We start from the raw sequence: 17,207 nt of genomic DNA, 5'->3' as shown, positions 1-17,207 counted from the left end.
AGAGAGAGAGAGAGAGAGAGAGAGAGAGAGAGAGAGAGAGAGAGATATGGGAGGAGGAGGAGGGAGGGTGCAGAGGACGTCTTGAGCTTAAGCGAGACATAACTGCATCGCGTCTCCGGACCAGCTGAAGCATTACATTATGACTGAACAGGCAAGTGTGAGCTGGTGGACTGTCACTGTGTACTTTTTCGGTGTTGACAAGATTTTCCCCTTTTCCTCCCACAGCACCACCTCTCCGTTTGTCTGCTGCATCTGTAGGGCAAAGTGGAACCTGGCTGTGTTGTTATAGTCTGATGGCTGTGTTTATTATAACTGCCCCTAATCCACTTTTAATGAACCCTCCTCCCCCCCGACACCCTGAGCTGTCTGCGCGTGGGATGAACACTGATCGAGGCGGAGAGATCTCGGCCTCACAGCAGAGAACCGATTGGAAATGACTTCTGCAACGCCACATTGCATCCGTCTCATTTCTCACAAAACTGCTGCAGTCGAGCAAATGTTTGTTTACAGCCCCAAAACCTTATTTTTAATAGCTTCTAACTTTTAAGAGTTAAAAGCGTGTGCATCCCTGGACTTTAGTCGGTTTCCCCAGAGGCAGGACGCCTCATGTGGATATTGCATGTATTAAAGATGGCTTCTCTTTGACTTCAGCTTAGCAGGGCAAATCCAGGGAACTGTTGTTAAACTGTCTTTGTTGACGAGGCGTGTGCGTGTTGTTTGTTCTGCAGGAGTCGTATCGCCAGGTGATGAAGATGAGGCCGAAGGACCTGTGGAAACGGCTCATGGTGAAGTTCAGAGGGGAGGAGGGGCTCGATTACGGAGGAGTGGCCAGGTAAGAAGCCACAGCAGAGGAAGAGCATTGACCACACAGGCTCACACAGCACTCTGCCTCTTAGTGGACGAACCGAAGACCACAACTCACTCACCACTGTTTTTTTTTTTTTTCGGTTTCAGTTTAAGTAAGCATGCTCTGAACTCTGTATCCTATTGTAAGTCTTGTTTTCGTGCTGTACTCTGTATGCAGGGAGTGGCTCTACCTGCTGTCGCACGAGATGCTGAACCCGTACTACGGCCTGTTCCAGTACTCCCGCGATGACATCTACACGCTGCAGATAAACCCCGACTCTGCCGTCAACCCTGTGAGTCACAGTCATCGCTGACAACATGCCAAAAAAATAAAAAACCTTCTCATGTGTCAGTTTTAGCAAAAAATTAAAATAACTCTTTTCACGGGTGAATCTTTATAATCTTCATAAATCATTTTTGGCCTTATCATTCCTACTGGATTTCAATGAGTCTATGGCCGGTATGATCATGAAAAAGGCGTTAAATTGCAGTCTGTTTGGTCCTAAAAAGTATTGCATTTTATTTTGTAAAGACTGTAGAAGCCCTGATAAGCCTCCCAAACATGCAAGACCTTCAGTTGAGACACGGCTGGCTTAAGTTACATCTTCTTATCTTACTCAACATCAACGCTCTCTCTGTTTGTCCATGTGACATGATCTTGTTGATAGACTTGAAACGTGTGCGATGCAGCTGTTGTGTTGAGACTGTGCCGTTGGGTTGTTTACCGCTTGTATCTTGTAGAATTTGTTGGTTAGTCAAAGGGGAATTCAGTGGTATAATATTGTGAACAGTCTGCTTTAAACACCGCTGTCTGCTTCATTTGGAAACGAAGGATGTTTTTGTCTCCCCTCAGGAGCACTTGTCATACTTTCACTTTGTTGGCCGTATCATGGGGATGGCGGTGTTCCACGGCCACTACATCGACGGAGGCTTTACTCTGCCCTTCTACAAACAGCTGCTGGGTAAACCCATCACCCTGGACGACATGGAGTCTGTTGACCCTGACCTGCACAACAGCCTCGTGTGGATCCTGTACGTACAGGAAAGTCGATAACAGTGTTGACTTCTCCGTGTGAATGAAAAGTGGATCACCAATTACAGCACAATGTTATGCTCTGCATTCCTGTCCACACAACAAAGAAGTCATCTCTACTTGCAAAGAAAAATATGCAATTTTAGTGTAAATGTCACAATGTTTTAAGTCGATTTTACTGCTGTTGCCCACATGAAAAGCTCTCTCCTGTACTTTGATGACAGCGCCCCCTGGGGTTTTTGAATATTTCTTACATCAGTGCTCCCTGAGCACATGTTTTCACACCATATGTATGTGTGTTTTGAATTCAGCTTAAAGGGACAGTTCACCACAAAATTACAAATAAATATTTTTCCTGTTACCTGTCGTACTATTAATCAATCTAGATTGTTTTGGTGTGAACTGCCAAATTTTGGAGATATCAGATTTCTCTCCAATTTAAAGGGACTATATGGCACACTGCTTGTGGTGCTCAAAGCGGCAAAACAAATACATTTGAAAAACTCAACAGTAATGTCTCTTTCCAGAAATCATGACCCGGTTAAACCATGATAATCCACAGACCATGTTGTAACAAGTTTCATGTAGGAACTATTTTCTTTCCACCGAACTACCAACTCTAACACCGCGCAGAAGGAAGCATGCAATTATATTGGATACTGTTAGCTCACCTAGCACCACTGAGCTAGCTACGGTTACATGAGTAACGGTTGGCAGATGTATTTCATTAGAAAGAAAACAGTTCTTACATGAAACTGCTCCCAACAAGGTCTCTGGATTATCTTGAGTAACCAGGTCATGATTTCTGGAAAGAGATGTTGCTGTTTAGCTTTTCAAATGTACCTCTTTGGTGCTTTGAGCAAAACAAGCCGAGTGCCATAAAGTCCCATTGTATTGGAGAGAAATCAGACGTCTCTACATCCAAAACCAGGCAACTCACACCAAAACAGTCTAGATTGATAAATAGCACTCCAGGTAAGAGGATTTTAGGGTGAACTGTTGCTTTAACTTCACATCTGTTGGTGTCACCGATCAGCACGCATTCAACAAAAAGGAGCTCACTAGTGTTTTGTTGGAATGACCAAGCCCTTTGTATTTATTTATTTATTCTTACCAATAGTGTGCAAAAGCCCCTTGTTGTCCTCACACAGTCATTCAAATGTGTATCTCTCTTCAGGGACAATGACATCACAGGTGTGCTGGACCACACCTTCTGCGTGGAGCACAATGCCTACGGAGAGATCATCCAGCATGAGCTCAAGCCCAACGGCAAGAGCATCCCCGTCAGCCAGGACACCAAGAAAGAGTACGTGCGGCTCTACGTCAACTGGCGCTTTCTGCGAGGCATAGAGGCCCAATTCCTGGCTCTGCAGAAGGGCTTCAATGAGGTCATCCCCCAACACCTGCTCAAGGCTTTCGATGAGAAGGAGCTAGAGGTACTTTGATTAATCCTCACGTCTCTTTGTCGTTTACACACGCATCTAGATTTACCTCCAAGTGCATTAAGTCCCAACTTATCGTAACAATTTTCCAAAACGTCCACGGCTTTCCTCGACCTGCAGCTGATTGTATGCGGCCTGGGTAAAATCGACATCAACGACTGGAAGTCCAACACGCGGCTCAAGCACTGCACCCCAGAGAGCAACAACGTCAAATGGTTCTGGAAAGCTGTGGAGTCCTTCGACGAGGAGCGCAGAGCCCGGCTGCTGCAGTTCGTCACCGGCTCCTCCAGAGTTCCCCTGCAAGGCTTCAAGGCCCTCCAAGGTGATAACACCCAGGAGGAAAACTGTGCACGCTTTTGTTACGTGAACGTAGGTATTGCTAAGCAGCAAATGCCAGGAAAGTCCTACGTCTGAAAGTGCTCCTGAAATATCTTGCCTTCAGTTAAAGGTACAACATGAATGTTAATGTCAGGTCCACAATGTGCAAAGGTGCAGTAGTGAAGTCTTTGCTGTTCCTTTGTTGTGCACACAGTGCGCTCCACATGTGTTTTGGGATTCTTTGCTTCCCTGTGTCTCTGGGTTCCTCTGACCTGACATGAACCGTGAGTCTGCGTTGTAGTGCAGCGGTTCACCCGGTCCACGCTGGCAGACGATGCTGCCCAGAGACAGAGCACCCAGGCACGAGGAGTCCACAGGCAGACGGCGCCCTCACACACCTTATGTAACACTGCCTTCCTTTCATGGTCAAAACATCTGCAAGCGGGACACATGGCTGCAGTCAAGGGACAAAGTCAGCTCAGCCAGTGCTGCACGGTATCTAAATACTCTGCAGCACTATGTGTTGTTGGGAATTGTCCTCAATAAGCAAACATCAAGATGTGTGTCAACTGAAGATGAAACGTGTAACAAACGACAACTCGGTCAATAACCTCAAGTCTTGACGCCGTCTGTGACACATTTGTGTCTCTTATTGTATGGAAGCAAAGAAAGGCCATAAATAATGATCATTTAACAAGCAACTGAATATTTTATTTATCCACAACTTTACATTTAGATGCCACTGAAGGTTTTGCACTGAAATATTTTACTTTGAAAACCGTATGTCTTCAGGCTCATTCCAAGGTGTGTAATTTCAAAAAGTTAAATTCAAATGTCCACTGGGTTTCCACTGGACTTTGCTTTCTCGGGGAGTCTGAAAGGATCGGACGGGGGTTCTGGTTGATTCCCTTCAGGCTTGTTTGATCGTCCTTGCTGACCTGGATGTTCAAGTTTGATCTACTGAATCTGAGCAACTTGAAAGTAGTTTCTGAGACCGTGACCCGGACAGTGCGGAGCAGGTGTGCGGAGGTCCACTTTTACTAAACTGATTGTGTTCATTCATGTAGGTGCTGCTGGCCCTCGACTCTTTACCATCCACCAGATTGATGCCAGCACCAACAACCTGCCCAAAGCCCACACCTGGTGAGGAAACCTTCACACTGTTTGACACGGTGGAGTCCGAGAGGGAAGAGAAGTGTTGAGGGTAGTTAATACAGTAGAAACCTCTCGACCGGTACTCTTGTTTCAAACACTTTTTAAATGACTGTATGAATTACATTATTGTACTATGTATAATTCAAATACACTATAATACAGTACAGCACATATATACCATATAAGCACATATATACATTTGACTGTATTCCAGATTATGATTAGGCTGTGGCCTTAAACAGTATTGTGCCGTTTACAAATACCTTAACGTCAGTACTGCAGATAGGCTGCTAAACCACAGCTTGTTGCTGGTTTCAGTGCATTTCTACATTTAACAAGCCTGGAAATACATTTTAGACTATTAATGCTGAACTGGTATTGGAATTTAAAAACAAACGTATTCATAAAATATAGAATCATGGGAGTAATATTTAAGAAAAAAGTAGAATTACCGTAGTTTGAGTGTATGAAAAAGACCCCAAATGAACACTGTAAGCAGACTACGTGATTACTATGAGCAGATTATTTAAACAGGAATCATTCTGTCCCAATCTTTGTGATCCATATAAGCGGTTTCCACTATATTATCAAACCTCTTTATGTTTGACTTTAGTCACGCGCTATGCAGCAGCGCAGCGATTCAGAACAAAATATGATTTTTAAACCTGTCTTCCCTTTCCATTTTTTTTTTCAGTTTTAACCGGATCGACATTCCTCCCTACGAGCAGTACGACAAACTGTACGACAAGTTGCTCACTGCCATCGAGGAGACGTGCGGCTTCGCTGTAGAGTGAGTCCCGGCAGAGCTCAAGTAACGACCAGAAGCAACATGAATTGGCCATGACGAGCCCCCTGAAAATCAATCCACTCCGACAGACGGGGGGGGGGGGGGCCTTCCACAGTTGCTTCACCCAGGGGGACGCCCATACTTCCCGGGGACATGTGGCCCAAGCTAAGGGAGGGTGGGCAGAGAGGACCAGAAAATGTCACCGGACTCTGGTTTTCCTTTTGAGACCCTCCAGCCCTCCTTCACATCTTCTTTTATTATTGAAAAGGATCTCTTCAGCTGCTAATAACTCAGACTATTTACTAACCCGTGGAACTTGCAAAGTCGCTGGCTCTTCCCTTTTTTTTTAAAATCCAAGTTCATTTTAGCATTTAAAAAATAAAAGATAGACTGTATTCCATGTAGCAATGCTCCACCTTACCAAGCAGAACACACGGTCGGTGCACTCTGAAACGACATGAACAAGACTGGTTTGTTTGCTGGAGCACAGGGTCATTAAAGGTTCCCTCCACCACTTGAAAACACTAAACTTTGAATCTGACTCGTGCTGTTTGGTGCCTCAGAGTGTTCACGTTGGGGCTATTGGTAAACGCCCAAGGCTGGAAAACAGGGATGTGTGCGGATGACGAGGCAAAGACTAGAGGCTGAATTAGCCCGAGCCCGACTGTTTACAACCCTCTCCAAAGACGGCAGCGGGGACCTCTGCCCCCGAGTCGCTGCCCAACACGTAGCGCTTCGTTTCCCACAAACCTATTTCGCACGTTTGACGGCTAGTTTTGTTTAAAAAAAAAGAAGAAAAATGGGTGAATACATGAATGAATACCTTGAAATGTGTTATTTTTATATAACAAGCGGGGGAATTGAAAAAGAAACAATACGATTCTATATAATATATATAATTTATTGCTGTTATATTCCCCTATCCATTGTTTAAGAAAAAAAACAAGATCTTTTAAATGTTACGTTTTGCTGTTTAAATTATAGAAGACAATTTGTGAAGACCGAACTAAGCTCGACTGATTTTTACTTAAGAATGCTGTGGTTTTATTTCTCGACACAACCTCTCACACACTGTGCAAAGGAGAGGTGCGTCTTTAAAGGGCAAACACACCTTCAACACACAGTGTCCTCTGAGTGCCGTGATCATTTCAGAATGAAAGAATCTTTGCTGATATCGAGCGAACCCTTTAAATTCTACTGATTTCATTCTGGAGCTACACGTGGTGAGATGTTCCCCGACTGTTACAGCTTTTTTTTTTTAACACTTTGTCATTTGTAGCTGGGCTATATTAATGTCACTAGCATGAAACCTCCCATCCTTTTTCTAACGGCATTCTGTTTCAGAAGAGTCCAAAGCTCCATCGTCGTCTATTTCATGCTGCCTCCACTTTGTCGTTGTTCTTGGAAAAAAGAAAAAATAACCTCTACTACCTTCTCGCCATGTGGTGCTAAACAGCATTAACTTTTGTCTGATATTGGCAACCTTACTCATCGACGTACTACTGCTTAAAGTGCACACTGCGCTTCTCGTGCTCACACCCGTTTGTGGCCGCATACCATTCCCTAGCAATCAAGAGCTCCAGCTGGCCACATCCTCAGGAGACGTCGCATGTCAGTTTGAAATGTCCTTCGATTCGACGACCGACGAGGAACTAATTCTGACCATTTGTCTTTCCTGAATGTTAAAAAAAAAAAAGTCGTAGTTTTAAATTGTTTTTTGCCCACAGCCGACCATTAACACACAGTAACCGGTGCATGAGTCCATGTGTGCTTTTCTGAATGAGATGGATCCTGTTTAGGCCTGCTACACAGTCCCATCAGTGATGTTTCTATTTAGAGAGAGGGGGGGGGGGGTTGTTTTCTACGATTTACAAATGAAATTCTTGAATGATTTCAAAAAAAAAAAAATGCTGTCTGTCTAGCAATCTCTATGACCGTGGACTGTTCTTTTAAATTTGCATACACTTAAAGGAAAGAAAAAAGAAACTGTTCATTGTCATTTCTTTTGTATGTGGACAAGTGTATGCAAAGGAAGGTGTCCTCAGATGGTGCTTTGTACAGTCATAAGATATTGTTCATGTATGTGGATCAGACGACCTGTAATTTATCTTTAACTTAAGTGGGAAAAATGAAAAGAGGAATTGCACACGAACAGAATGAGGTTGCCATGTGTATTTAACAGTGACTTTTTTTTTTTTTTTTTTAAGCAGATATTCATTCGCCTTTTAAGTCCAGTGCACAAGTTGATGGCCCTACTGTCTGTTCCTACACTACACCGCTCTGCATCGCCCCGTAGCTGCCGCTCATCAAACAACTTGTTGTTAAACTAGTGACAGTTGAGAGATGCTGCTCTTGTTTTGTTTTTGTTTTAATCGCATGATCCACTAGCAGGACTATATCTCTCATAGCTGACTGATACAATTTGATGTATGTTAACACTATCATTTTGTAGAGTATTTTATTTTTGTGTGTAATTAGTTCTAATTAAACTTGCCTTTGTCTAACAATGTAAGGCCTTGTACAAATATATGTCCTGTGCTTTTGCACCTCTTTGATTGGCTGTTTCAAATGTCATAAAAGCTTCTTTTTCTTTTAGTGCTTCAACAAGTCCTTTGGTCCAGCAATTATTCAGATTAGATCAATGTATCAGGGGCATGTGAGTACTGTACTGTACTGAGAGTAACTATCAAGTGTGGGGGGGGGATGCAAATACTCTTTCTTTACATCTGAATGTCCCTCGTCTCTGACCACCAACTGTGTCCTCACTGATACCACTCTGGATTAACACATCTGGCAGATGGCTCTTAGGGGGGGCAGGGAAAGGGGGTAAAGACAATGGATGAAGCTGTTGGAAAATAAGGTGTCAAGTACAGTTTGTGTTCTTGAAAACAGTCCGTCTACACAGACTGGAAGGACAGAAAGTGAGACTTCATCAGGGTAATAGTGGTTCATATTTTGATGGTACCATGTGTAATCACTAGTATAAGGAATAAGTATGTCAAATATGTACATACATGTAGTACATACGAAATACACAATGTTTGTGTATTTTTTCTTGCATATAAGCCACTTGTAGAGAATTGATACACATATTCTTATATACAGTATGTGTATATATATATCTATATATATAGATGTATATATGTTCATGTTGTAGTACCGCAATAATGTAAGAAAAAAATAGTTTTTTAGGAATTTAGTTAGTGAGTAAATGTCACTCTCACTGAAAGTGTAGTCTTTTTGGTCCACCATTGAGTTTAGAGGCAGCCTGGTTGACTTCTGTTCATTTTCCTCTGGAAGAAAACTGCTTTCTGTTTTTTTCCCCACACTTTGAACATCAGAATCCCATTTTGTATCTTTAATCTAGGCATATATTAACTTCTTAACATTTGCTTATATACTTATTCCAACAGAAGTTAGGTGAACTTTATTACTCGGGTCTAATTAAAAGAAAAATACAAAAAAGAAAAAAGTAGCCTTTTTCATGTTTGGGTTGGTCCTGATGACGTCATTTACCGTAACGTCAGAGCGTTGTCCGAGCCGGATTACCAGTCTCTTGTTTCGTACATATCCTTCCGCTTGACTCCGCCAACAGTTATTGAAATTTGTATCAAAAGAAAAAAAACGTGAAACAATATAAATGTAAGAGAAAGTGCAAAACATTACATATATCGTTTATGTAACGTTAGAGACTTATTTTGGATAGGCTCTAACGTTACGTAAGTGGTGATGTAATTTGAGAATAACTCACTTGTGTTTTTCTCTGTGCTCTAATATAACTTGTATAATATATTCAGTGGAGGGTTAGGGGATCCATATTTACTATTCTTGATAAGAGTTATAGTGAACTTAAAGTACGGTTTCACCGGTCTGCAATGGGTCTATGTTTCCAGTCGGCAGAAACTGAAGTAAACCGTCTGGCGGATGAATACATCGGAAGTGGGACTTCCTCTTGCCATATATACCGGGTCTAATTTTTACATTACCGGCATTCAGCACCACTGCCGGGCGAGTTTTTAGTCGGTGGTCAAACCACAGAGAAGGGTATTTATCTTTTTTATTTATAAAACTTGTTTACAGAATGCCTGGATATTCCGACAGAGACCGCGGCAGGGATAGAGATAGAGGGTGAGTATCATTAATTATGTTTTAGACGAGCTTCTTCCTCGTGTGATTCGTAGAAATGGCTGACAAGACTCTACCAAGAAAAATTAACCGATGGGTGAAATAGCGTTTTATTTTAGAAGAATGACTGAATATTGGTATTTTTGTTTGTTTCGTAACCGAAATCCTATCATTTTGAAAAGCAGTTGGTTGTCTGTCCTTTTCTTTAAACCGCACAAGGCCCCGGATGTTTAACGGGCCCGTTGTCTTTGGCTCGAGGCCTAGTTTGGCCTCGTGCCCCCGCACAGCGGCTTTTCGTTAGCTTTAGGCTAACGTTAGCCTAACCGTAACTCGGCCTTACATTCCACTGCCACATGCAACTCCTTTACTCAATACAGGCTGTGAATATCATCTGACTGCTTTTGTAAAACATGTCCTCTATAATGCAGCCACGTCGTTAATGATATTCACTCGTTTGCTTACATAAGTCCATGTGCTGCTCCAGCCGGCTTGTCGGCTTTTCGCCATGTGGCGGCATGAATGCGGATACAAAATGCCGGCTATTTTCCATTGTTCCTCTACTGGTTGGAAAGTATATGGCAGCTAACGTAATGTATTTTCACAGAATGACGCAGTTAAGATGGACTTATTATTGTTGAATATTGCGGTTGGCCACCGCACGGGACATGAGTGTGCCCAGTCTTTTTTTTTTTTCTAAACCACGACCTAACTGTTGATTTAATTGCAGCTATGGCGGCAGCGGTGGTCCTCCTCGCTTTGGAGGGAACCGTGGCGGCGGCGGCGGTGGAGGAGGAGGGGGAGGAGGAAAGTTCGGCAATCCCGGTGAACGACTGCGGAAGAAACAATGGAACATGGACGAGCTCCCAAAGTTTGAGAAAAACTTCTACCAACAGCATCCAGATGTTGCCCGGAGGTCTCCGGTATGTAACGGCGACAGTCGGCATGGTCCATGATATGTTACGTAACACACTTGAAACGAGCTCCCTCCTGCACGTGGCAGGGTTATGCAATCGGTTATGGCCACTGAACTCTTCATTCATTCTTATCTTGCAGCAAGACGTCGAAGCATACAGAAGGGCCAAAGTAATTACATTTAAGGGACGAGAATGCCCAAATCCTATTGCCAAGTTCCACGAGGCCGCCTTTCCATGTAAGTTAAAAATAAATTGGTGAAATGTATCACAGAAGGTATAGTGCATCTCTGTTAATTGTTTGTCTTTCCTTCAGCGTATGTGATGGATGTGATTAATAAACTAAACTGGAGTGAACCAACACCCATCCAGGCTCAAGGCTGGCCCCTGGCCCTCAGTGGCAAAGATATGGTTGGCATTGCACAGACTGGCTCTGGCAAGACGCTTTCCGTAAGTTAAATGTTCTCTCTCTCTCAAATTTGTTCTGAAAATAAAATACTGCATTTATCTCTACTGACCCGTGGCTCATATATAAAACGGTGCATAGGCTTTTATTTTTTACAATTGAAACATGCTTAAGGAATAAGGTGTGCTCCCCCTTCAAAAAAGCACTTTCTTTGTCAGCTCAGTGACTCGGGGAGTTGTCGTAGAAGGGCATATTACCTCATCACTGTGGGTGAGATGGCAGCGACACTATGGCTGACTAATCTCAATCAGTGATGAGACATGAATACAACAATCTTCAGAAACACTTTCCGGTTTCTTGTTTATTTCCTCTTCTGTTTGTGTTCTACTTCCATCCTTCAGTGGAAAAAACTAAGTAAAAAAAAAACAACTAAGTGACTCTATAAATGACTTGCAATAAGATGGCTGGCTTCAATTCATCATCACTTTGCCAGTTTCAACATTTGTCTAGCTCATTGAAGTGACTGTTGTGTCTTTTCCTGCAGTATTTGCTGCCTGCAATTGTGCACATCAACCACCAGCCATTCCTGGAACGTGGAGACGGCCCCATCGTAAGTAGTCACTGCAACGGCTCACCTGTTTTCAGGCATTTTATCTGATGGAAAATACATGATCCCCCTTCAAAAAAGCACTTGCTTTGTCTGCTCAATGACTCGGTGAGTTGTCGTAGAAGGGCATATTACATCACCACTGTGGGTGAGATGGCAGTGATACTGTGGCTGACTAATCTCAATCAGTGATGAGACAACTCTTGAATAAAACAATCTTCAGAATCTCTTCCTGGTTTCCTGTTTATTTCCATCCTTCAGTGGAAAACAAATAATAAACCTTTTCGATTCATTGAAACACATTTTATTAGAAATGGGTGAACCATGTGACGAGTTACATCCTGACGTTCTTTATTTCAATTCTGGGAACTGAATGAAACATGTAGCTGTGTGCTGAAAAGTTATATTTTCGCTCTCGACAGTGCTTGGTGTTGGCCCCGACCCGTGAGCTGGCACAGCAGGTGCAACAGGTGGCTGCAGAGTATGGCAGAGCTTCTCGCCTGAAGTCCACCTGTATCTACGGAGGAGCACCCAAGGGACCCCAGATCCGTGACCTGGAAAGAGGTATTGTAACTAATAATTTGTAATACATTTTGAAAATATGTTATGCGAGTTGAGTTCTCATAAATAATCTCTTAATCATTGTAGGTGTGGAGATCTGCATCGCCACTCCAGGGAGGCTCATCGACTTCCTCGAGTCAAGTAAAACAAACCTCCGTAGATGCACTTATCTTGTGCTGGATGAGGCCGACAGAATGCTTGACATGGGATTTGAACCTCAGATCCGGAAGATTGTTGACCAAATCAGAGTATGTTTTTGCTTTACTTTGATGGGCTGTAAATGTAAACGCAGAAGTTCAATGCCAGGCTAGATGTGTGGTACTTGAAGGTAATGTGTTGCTAACTGATTCTATTTTTGTAGCCCGACCGCCAGACACTGATGTGGAGTGCCACTTGGCCCAAAGAGGTCCGTCAGCTGGCAGAGGACTTCCTGAAGGAGTACGTCCAGATCAATGTTGGGGCCCTGCAGCTCAGTGCCAACCACAACATCCTGCAAATTGTGGATGTCTGTAATGATGGAGAGAAGGAAAACAAGTGAGTAATGTGGTTTTGAAGCAGATGTTTTCATAATGGCTTCAGGCGAAAGTTGTGCATTCTTTACAAACATTTTTTGACGGTGATTTTTCTTTCTAGACTCATTCGTCTGCTTGAGGAAATCATGAGCGAGAAGGAGAACAAGACCATCATCTTTGTAGAGACAAAGAGGCGCTGTGATGATCTCACCAGGAGGATGAGAAGGGATGGGTAAGTGTTGAAATGAAAATACTGAGTCATGCCTTGATGGCTTTTGTTGTACTGCCCTTACAGTTCTGAAGTTTTGTATGGGAGTTGATTAACGGTAAATCCTTTAATCCTGTTAGGTGGCCAGCTATGGGAATACATGGAGATAAAAGCCAGCAGGAAAGAGACTGGGTTCTCAATGGTAAGCTTGCAGCCCCAATAAATCACTCGTTAATCATGATCAGCGTTGTACAACTTTCAGGTAATGTTTCAAATGAGTCTTGATTTTTATTCTTTTTTCAGAGTTCAAATATGGAAAGGCTCCGATTCTCATTGCTACAGATGTTGCCTCTAGAGGTCTAGGTCAGTACCCTCCCTGAACGGTTTTGTACTCTTAATGTATTTCTAAAAGAAAGTGTATTTGCTTTCTTTAACTCTTCTGCTTCTTTCTGAGTTTCTCCCCTGACCTGAAGGAGCAGTCTGTATGGCAAGGCCTTGGCATGACAAGCCCAGGTCCCCAGAGGGGGAAGGAGGATTCTTGGAGGTGTCCTGACTGGCGAGGCACGGGTCTCCCAGTTGTGCAGATATACAGAGGTGACCAGGCCCAAGTGCAGCATAACGCGCTGGCCTGTCCAAAAAGGGGGGGCGAGTTGAGGGCTGGCCACAGTTCCTCCCCCACACGCTCGTCTGTTCCCTGGCAATGGTTTCGACTGCTTCACACACACCCAGGCTCTGTAACTGTCCCAGCTCAAAGCCCAGCTACACTGTCTCCTATTGTCTTGCATGTATGTTCGGGCACTGCAAGCTATTTGAGCCATTTGGAAGGTGCTTTCTGTTGCGTAGACTCGTTGTAAAGCATGGGTGGGGTTGACGTCGCAGTTTCTAAACTTCTGTCGGAGGAGCAGTCTGTCAGATCGATCATACCATCACCTCTGTAATGACTACTGGCGCTTTTGGTGACAGTGGGACATGCTAGTTGGACACTCGGGCAAAATCCAAGCTCACACTCCTCCCTCGCCTGCGTTTCAAAGTCATGTCGAGACCTGCCAACGAGAGACATTATGGTCACGTGAACACTGGGTCTGGAAAAGTCTTGCCATGCCGAGAGTGGGGATGTACAATGTAGACATTCTGCAAATTGGTTCAGATCTACAGTTTCTTAGCAAGAGACACTGCAGTGTGAGCTTTATAGCGAGCATCCCGTGAGCGTGTGACAAAGACTTTTAAATACTAGTTCAAGCACACTAGGAGGCAGTAGTGTGCATAGCAGCTACTGTATAGCGACACCTGTGGGTCATTTGACAATATGTGGGGCGTGTGCTGCAATGGGAATGGACTAGTGAATGCATACTCCAGAGAATGGTAAGACTTCTGATCCCTTCTTTCTGAGGGTGGTTTGTCAGTGGTTGAAGAGGGGCGGGTTTTATTTTATCCCACTGGATTGGAAGCCAATGGAGTGTGCATCGGTTATCTTTTCCCACCGTAGTCTCCCCGGGCAGTAAATGTTTGCCTCTAGTTCTGACTAATGCTAGTCTTTGTGGATTTTCCAACCATTTGTACCTCATGACAGCACTAACATGGCCTTTTTTGTTTTTGATCTGGTTGTTGTGGTGGCACTGGCGCACGTCTTTGTGTGCTGTCCTGCTTTTCCTTTATGCCACACCGCAACACAATCTTACAGATGTTGAAGATGTGAAATTTGTCATCAACTTTGACTACCCCAACAACTCTGAGGACTATATCCACCGCATTGGCAGAACAGCTCGTAGCCAAAAGACAGGCACGGCTTACACCTTCTTCACTCCAAACAACATGAGGCAGGCCACTGACCTCATCTCTGTGCTCCGCGAAGCCAACCAGGCGATCAACCCCAAGCTCCTCCAAATGGCGGAAGACAGAGGAGGTAAATCTAATTGGTGAGATACAGAAACTGTGCTGTGAATTGCAGCCACTCCTTTTCTGCTGCCTTTTTTCTGCTGCTTTTTTCTGAGAACTTGATAGATTTTCCAATATAAACTTCTGTATCTCAAAACTATTTTTGCTTTAACTTTCTGTTTACAAAGAATACGATAGCTGTCTTTTTTTGTTTTTTTTAAAGTTGTCTATTTTCCTTTTGTTTTCCAGGTCGTTCAAGGGGAGGCAGAGGTGGTGACTTCAGAGATGACCGTCGGGATAGGTATTCTGGAAGGCGTGATTTCGGCAGTTTTAGGGACCGGGATAATGGTAGAGGTTTTGACAACGGACCAAATAAAACCTTTGGCACAAATACGCAGAATGGAGGCTATGGGGGCGGCAACACCAGCAGCGGCAACGGCTTCACTGGAGGCAGCTACAATGGTAATGGACAGTCCAACTTTAACAACCAAACTGCAGCCTTTGCAGGCCAGAATTTCCAGGCCCAACAGTTTGCTGTCCCTAAGGGTGGCACACAGACTGGTGCGACTCACCCCCCATTCCCCTTCCCCCAGGCACAGGCTCCTCCTCAGCAGCATCCTCCACCGCTGGTGCCGTACCCCATGCCTCCTCAGTTCTCTCAGTAACCGCACCATACACTTGAAAGAAGTAATTTATTGCTTTTTTGTCTTGTTGAGTTCTACACTTATTAAAGATTTTTTTTGTATTTACACAACAGGGTTACAAACAACTTCAGCCTCTATCAAGCCTTTTAAAGATCTGCAGTGCAACCATACTGTTGCAGTTTTTTTTTCCTATTACTATTTAATTTGTTACATTCCCTCAGTAATGTTTAGTTATGTTTTGTACTAGGTAATTACAAATGTATTGGTTTTTCATGTGTATCCTTGAAAGTGATGTTAAGCTCCTAATTGGAAGTGCACTGCATGATCTTTCAAATAAAACTTAAAATTAATTTGCTTGTCTTTATTCTTTGAGCCTGCTCCTCATCTACTCTGAAGGAAAATATTAACACACTGGTAATACCACTTCTGTCCAGCAGGTGTCAGGTTTCTCAAATAGACCACGCTAGTGTGTCTAGTCAGTATGGTACCTGTTTACAGTATATCATTTTAAAATCCGTAGCTGCTGACAGTGTTTAGGTGTTGTGAAAACATATGTAGCAAAAATGGAAATTAGTAGTTTATATGAATCACTTCCTCCCTCAGACGTTAAGTTGTGTCCCAGCAGCAGAAGGGGATTGGTAACCAGTTGTCTCCGTCACACTCGTGCCTCTCCCTCACTGGTAAGGATGGCATCTTTGCAGCACTAATAGCCTTTGGATGATATGATCCTCGCAACCTGTTTCGATATTATCTAAACCAACTGATTTTGGTCTTAAAGGATACACACTGAGAAGCCAGCTATATTACTGGGCACGGCTGTATTGGGAAATTAGCCCAATGCCACAGGCAGAGCTGTGACTTGAAACTCCATTATATTCATGAGGACGGGCCCTTAAACTAGTTGTCTGGTTATTTTTGTTTCGCAAACGGTATTGCATTTGTTTTAACACTTTTAGCTTAAATGTAACTTAAAGATGTATCGATGCATAGTAAACTGTCTTAATGAAATATGTGCAGTGTCGCATGTGTAGTGCGAATGGTCACATGACTAGAGTTGTGTTTCCTGGCTGCATCAACGCTCAAAAACTAAAGGTTATTAAAGTATAAGAAACATGAGATCAATATTTGTTGGTACACATTTTTAATGTGTCTAGTATTGATCTATATGCATTTGCAATTTCTCAACTTTAAGAGTTGTCATAGAATGAGTAAACATGTTGACGGCAACAGTGACCGGCGGGGTAACTCGGTGCGTCTATACACATCGTTAACATCGTACAAAGCTCTTGTTCTACTCTAGTCTGTCTTTTAGTTTCACTTTGAGTCAAACTGTGGAAGAGTGCCAGACCGGCTAGTTTGAGTAATTCAGAAACTGCTTATCTACTGGGATTTGAATGTAAAACCATCCCTGGGGTTTACAAGCAATTGTGTGTACCAGTAAATATATGTAGTATGTAACTACTGGGCTGGGGTATAGATAATAATTTTGATGACTGCATAGGAAAAATGTGACCGAACATAAAACACACTATTTCATACCTACTTTTCCATGAAAAATACAGATTCTTTTTTACTTTATTATTTGAAAGGGTAACTAATGAGATGTGATTTGCATATTTTCATGTCTGGGAAAAACATCGGGATTGAATGTGTTAATAAAAAAAGAACAAAATTCTTAAAAACAGTTTTACGTACATACATTGGAGCAGTGTTAATCCTAAACTCCACCCCTGGTTCTGACCCCCAGGTTGTGTACAAAGTAGAGGACACCAACTTT

General features: G+C 43.1%; 2 protein-coding genes across 3 annotated transcripts in view; both read left to right on the top strand.

The window, feature by feature from the left end:
* Positions 1-8,185, top strand: part of smurf2 (SMAD specific E3 ubiquitin protein ligase 2) — a gene marked incomplete at its 5' end in the record, with an annotated part of 9,517 nt that extends 1,332 nt beyond the window's left edge. Inside the window, 7 exons of the mRNA XM_031870797.1 lie at positions 729-832; positions 1,025-1,139; positions 1,700-1,878; positions 3,057-3,315; positions 3,442-3,643; positions 4,707-4,782; positions 5,489-8,185. Coding sequence (XP_031726657.1) covers positions 729-832; positions 1,025-1,139; positions 1,700-1,878; positions 3,057-3,315; positions 3,442-3,643; positions 4,707-4,782; positions 5,489-5,588 — 1,035 coding nt within the window. The remainder of the gene's footprint in view (positions 1-728; positions 833-1,024; positions 1,140-1,699; positions 1,879-3,056; positions 3,316-3,441; positions 3,644-4,706; positions 4,783-5,488) is intronic.
* Positions 8,186-9,562: 1,377 nt separating this feature from the next.
* ddx5 (DEAD (Asp-Glu-Ala-Asp) box helicase 5) lies at positions 9,563-15,780 on the top strand. 2 transcript variants are annotated; one of them, XM_031870845.1, is made up of 13 exons: positions 9,563-9,709; positions 10,434-10,626; positions 10,760-10,856; positions 10,934-11,067; positions 11,568-11,633; positions 12,053-12,194; positions 12,279-12,439; positions 12,553-12,725; positions 12,825-12,935; positions 13,052-13,113; positions 13,215-13,274; positions 14,593-14,814; positions 15,036-15,780. In XM_031870845.1, exons 1-13 carry the CDS (start codon positions 9,663-9,665, stop codon positions 15,449-15,451), a joined length of 1,884 nt encoding a protein of 627 aa, XP_031726705.1. In that variant the 5' UTR covers positions 9,563-9,662; the 3' UTR covers positions 15,452-15,780. The 2 variants fall into 2 exon arrangements, with proteins under 2 accessions (XP_031726705.1, XP_031726706.1); XM_031870846.1 differs by having other exon boundaries at positions 14,593-14,827; positions 15,036-15,161.
* Positions 15,781-17,207: the final 1,427 nt, after the last annotated feature.

The sequence above is a fragment of the Anarrhichthys ocellatus genome, unplaced genomic scaffold (assembly GCF_004355925.1).
Source record: "Anarrhichthys ocellatus isolate YVR2014 unplaced genomic scaffold, GSC_Weel_1.0 scaffold55, whole genome shotgun sequence".
NCBI lineage: Eukaryota > Metazoa > Chordata > Actinopteri > Perciformes > Anarhichadidae > Anarrhichthys > Anarrhichthys ocellatus.
The sequence above is the reverse complement of the archived record's forward strand: the minus strand, read 5'-3'. Positions and strand labels throughout refer to the sequence as shown.